The 4,253-nt window shown below is 46.2% G+C and overlaps 1 protein-coding gene across 1 annotated transcript; it reads left to right on the top strand.

Moving 5' to 3' along the window:
* The first annotated feature begins 884 nt into the window (after window positions 1-884).
* LOC115728595 (IAA-amino acid hydrolase ILR1-like 1) lies at window positions 885-3,407 on the top strand. Its single transcript, XM_030658928.2, has 5 exons — window positions 885-1,315; window positions 1,757-1,882; window positions 2,030-2,344; window positions 2,481-2,609; window positions 2,817-3,407. Exons 1-5 carry the CDS (start codon window positions 920-922, stop codon window positions 3,201-3,203), a joined length of 1,353 nt encoding a protein of 450 aa, XP_030514788.1. The 5' UTR covers window positions 885-919; the 3' UTR covers window positions 3,204-3,407.
* Window positions 3,408-4,253: the final 846 nt, after the last annotated feature.

Raw genomic sequence — 4,253 nt, 5'->3', positions numbered from 1 at the left:
TTGTCAATTCAGCCATATACCTTTTCCTATCTGCAATTGAGTTCATTCGGCCAATTTTTACCGGAAATCCCTAACGTGGACGTCGGCCGTTCTACGTTGCACGGCCGAGACGACCGATCTTGCCGTGAACATTTCTTAATTATATTTTAACCATATTTCGATATTTGTATTATTTTTATAATTTTCTTTTCTTTTCTTTTCCTTTTGTCTTTTTCCCTCCATTGGGCCTCATTGATGGCTGACGATTTCGAGCAAGGGTCGCCCTTGCTTGCCGGGCGAGGGCAGTCCAAGTCTGGATGTCCCTCGCTTGAGGCCGACAACAACCACCTGCTATTGATGAGGCCCGGCGATGTTCATGTCAACGGTGTAGTGTCACGTAGATGGCCGATGATAATGTCGGCGATTTTCAATCAAAATAAGCTAGATAGACTCAATCGGCCAAACGTGAAAATATTTAGACAAAAATTAAAATATTTAGGATCGAATTGATTAAGAATTTTTTGGATAATTTTCCTTATTTTCTCGTTCCCCTCTCCATGTTCTTACTCCAAGACAAGAGCATTAATCTCAGGGGGAGGCAATTGGAGAGAAACTACGGATTGAGAAGAACACCGGGAAATCATTTTACACGCTAAAGAAGGGATAGGTGACCCGGGTTAAAACGTGATTCCAACTTTCCAAGAAAGGAAAGAAGAAGAAGAGAAATCGGACCTTCTCTTTATTGCTCCTCTTCGAAATTGTGAAGAGGACAACATCATTATTACGAGAGCAGAAACGGCGCCGTCTCCCGCGATTTGCGTAGGTTTTTACCGAACGCATGACGCGCTTTGTTGGATGCGGACCGTCAAAATTGCATTTTATATAAATACGGAAGGACCCCCGCAGGCGCAGGCCAACACAACTCGCTCGTTCCCAACTCATGGAGACTCCTCAACCAGTCGTCTTCCTCACACTCCTCTCCTTTCTCTTGTGCTGTTGCCGCTTGGACCTTCAAGCTTCAGCTCATGAAAACCTGCTCTTCACGTCACTCAACTCTTCTTCTTCTTCTTCTTCTTCGTTGAGAGAATACGTAGTTAGGAGGGCCAAGGATGCGAGCGTGTCGGATTGGATGAAGAAGATTAGGAGGGAGATCCACGAGAACCCTGAGCTCGCTTACGAGGAATTCGAGACGAGCGCGCTCGTCAGGCGCGAGCTCGACCGGCTGGGCGTCGCTTACCGGTGGCCTGTATCCCGGACGGGGGTCGTGGCCACGGTCGGATCGGGCTCTCCACCTTTCCTCGCCCTCAGGGCTGACATGGACGCCTTGCCGATTCGGGTACGTCATGTGGTTGCCCATGTCTTGTTTCGAGAAAAAAAAAAGAGATTTTAATATTTTACGAGCAAGTTGACGATGTCTCCTTACAACCGAACACATGTAGTTGAAGAAAGGGAATTGATGATGAACTTTGCAGAGTTCAGACGTCAATGAATGAACGACGAGAAAAGAATCTTATCACCTGTCACCAAACCTTTTCCCACGAAAACTAGTCAATCCAACAACTGAATTCTGAATTAAACCAAAACCCAACACTCTACAAGAACACGACAGGCTCCTTCTCTTTTCTCGGAGCAATGGCGAGCCACAACTTTCCTGTTTCTGTCTGTGCACCATTTAGACAGAGCTAGATGTATTGTCTGGTCACAGTTAGAACAGCTCTGGATTCTTTCGATCTGTTTTCACTCAAAATGCACGATGGGATTGCTTTATATTCATCAGGAGTTGGTGGAGTGGGAGCACAAGAGCAAGGTGGACGGGAAAATGCATGCTTGTGGCCATGATGCTCACGTCGCCATGCTACTTGGAGCTGCAAAGATATTGCAGGAAGTCCGAGACCATTTGCAGGTAATTTAAGGATCGGACACTTAGCTCTATTACCAATGGATGTAGCGAAGTTTTATTAGGTAAAATCAATCCCGGAGCGGCCTAAATGTATCAAGCAGTGATCAATATAATGCTCGTGTTCATGGGATGTCCACGTGTAATTCACAGGGAACGGTGGTCCTTATATTCCAGCCGGCCGAAGAGAGCGGCCGAGGCGCCAAGGATATGATCCGAGAAGGTGCCCTCGAGGGCGTAGAAGCCATCTTTGGCTTGCACTTAGTCAACCAGTACCCAATCGGGGTTGTCGCGTCACGGCCCGGGGAATTCCTAGCTGGTTGTGGCAGTTTCAAGGCTAGGATCAAGGGAAAAGGGGGTCACGCGGCGATCCCACATCTCTCGATTGACCCGATTGTGGCCGTTTCGACTGCGGTGATCAGCTTGCAGAACATTGTTTCCAGGGAGGTAGACCCTTTGGACTCCCAGGTACTTCACTCTTTTCCTATCTCTTCATGTCTTATTTGCCAGCTTCATATCAATGGGATTGTAATTCTATGAAATTCGGGTATATCGCGTGCATTTCAATTACGCAATTCATTTTGTCACGGAACAATTTATGCAGGTAGTTTCGGTAGCGATGATACAGGGCGGGACCGCATTCAACGTGATCCCCAGCACGGCCACGATTGGCGGGACTTTCCGAGCTTTTAGAAAGAAGAGCTTCTATGGACTAGGAGAAAGAATAGAAGAGGTAAGTAAATGAACTTCTTGTGCTATAGTTAGAGAATGTACACAGTTGCCAACTCCTGAGAAGCTTTGCTATGGAAAAGTTATGAGTCCAGTTTTTCTATGGAATCGAAAGAGAACCTAACGCGGAATGATCCCGTTTTCTTCGATTGTGCATCAAGAAAAACCAAGCCATTCATATGCTGCTGCTGCTTTCTCTTCACAATGCCAGGTGATAAAAGCGCAGGCAGCGGTGCACCGCTGCACCGCGGAGGTCGACCTAGAGGGGAACGAACACCCCTCGATCCCGCCAACGGTGAACGATGAGAGGATCTACAAGCAGGCCCATCGCATCTCGATCGAGGTTGTTGGGGAAGAGAACACGGTGCTGTCTCCTAGTTTTACCGGGAGCGAGGATTTCGCCTTCTATTTGGACGAGGTCCCGGGGTCCTTCCTCTTCCTAGGCATCAGGAACGAGAAGATCGGGTCCGTCCACCCTGCGCATAGCCCTTATTACTCTATCGATGAGGATGTGCTCTCGATTGGGGCCGCAATACATGCCGCGTTTGCTCTTTCATATGTTTCCGATTCTACAAGGACAGCGAATTCAGACCGCTAAAGAAGCGTTGTTAATACATGAACTTATATGTGTTCATACATGTACTTTGCTTTTTGCTTGTTCCTTGCATGTTCTATGGAAATTTCTCCAACATGTTTTTGAGAGAATGAGATATCGGTTTCGACCGAGGATTTGGCCTTCTTTTGCGAATTCGATCGCACGAACCATACCAAAAACGAATGATTCCATTGTTCCGTTTCCAAATACTGAACGTACACCTTCGGATTCTTTTCAGTAATGTTCTTCAAATAGACATGTATGCTCACATCGCTTTTTAACATCAGCCTTTCAATTAGCTCTCTGTATGCAAAAGTGAGAAGAGGATTTCAGATCTGATCAACCCGAGACAAGAACCAAATTCACGGATGACGGTTGGCGATGACCGCGAACATTGTACAATATTCCAATGCGGAAAGAGATAACAAAGCATCATCGCCATTAATCATCGCGACCCGGAAACACACAATACGATCCAAATGGGCATTGGAAGTCTCTCTCCGTTAAATCCTCTTTCCGTGTACTAAAAGGCAGACAACAAAGGCAAGCAACGCCGCCGCCATCAACGGGAAAGCGGAGGCGCTCTCTCTGTCCTGGTGGTGGTGGTGGTGGTCTGACGGGGAATAGAGAGCACGTACGAACGTTGAGGAGAAAGTACGAAGAGATTGTGCATCGAGGACGGTATGAGGTGTGCCTTGAGTAGAATTGTTCCTGGATATAGCGAGTTGAACAGGGGAAATTGTAATTTTCTAATTATAAAATTGCTTTACTATATGGTGAGACCTGAGGGTATGTGCCGTAGCAAATGATGTACTTTGATGACTATTCATATGCTTAATCAATAATGGCATGTACACGTGTGATAGTATATGTTGAAATTTTGCAATAAACGCATTTATCTTTCTTGTTCAAGACTTGGATCGACTCATCTAAGTTTCCGCGCTCTCTTTTGGGACACCTCTAAGCATACAATCCCTTAATTCTAGTGATAACTCGAAAGTAAAACAAGTTTGGAGATTGTCGCACCTAAGGAAGATTACTTGGTTGGGCAAG

This window comes from Rhodamnia argentea, chromosome 6 (genome assembly GCF_020921035.1).
Source record: "Rhodamnia argentea isolate NSW1041297 chromosome 6, ASM2092103v1, whole genome shotgun sequence".
NCBI classification, from domain to species: Eukaryota; Viridiplantae; Streptophyta; class Magnoliopsida; order Myrtales; family Myrtaceae; genus Rhodamnia; species Rhodamnia argentea.
The sequence above is the reverse complement of the archived record's forward strand: the minus strand, read 5'-3'. Positions and strand labels throughout refer to the sequence as shown.

Excerpts from the sequence above, each read along its gene's own strand:
- LOC115728595 (XM_030658928.2), top strand. The coding sequence starts at position 920 with ATGGAGACTCCTCAACCAGTCGTCTTCCTCACACTCCTCTCCTTTCTC. Across the intron at positions 1,316-1,756 it reads TGGACGCCTTGCCGATTCGG|GAGTTGGTGGAGTGGGAGCA; the intron begins GTACGTCATGTG and ends TATATTCATCAG. Across the intron at positions 1,883-2,029 it reads AAGTCCGAGACCATTTGCAG|GGAACGGTGGTCCTTATATT; the intron begins GTAATTTAAGGA and ends TGTAATTCACAG.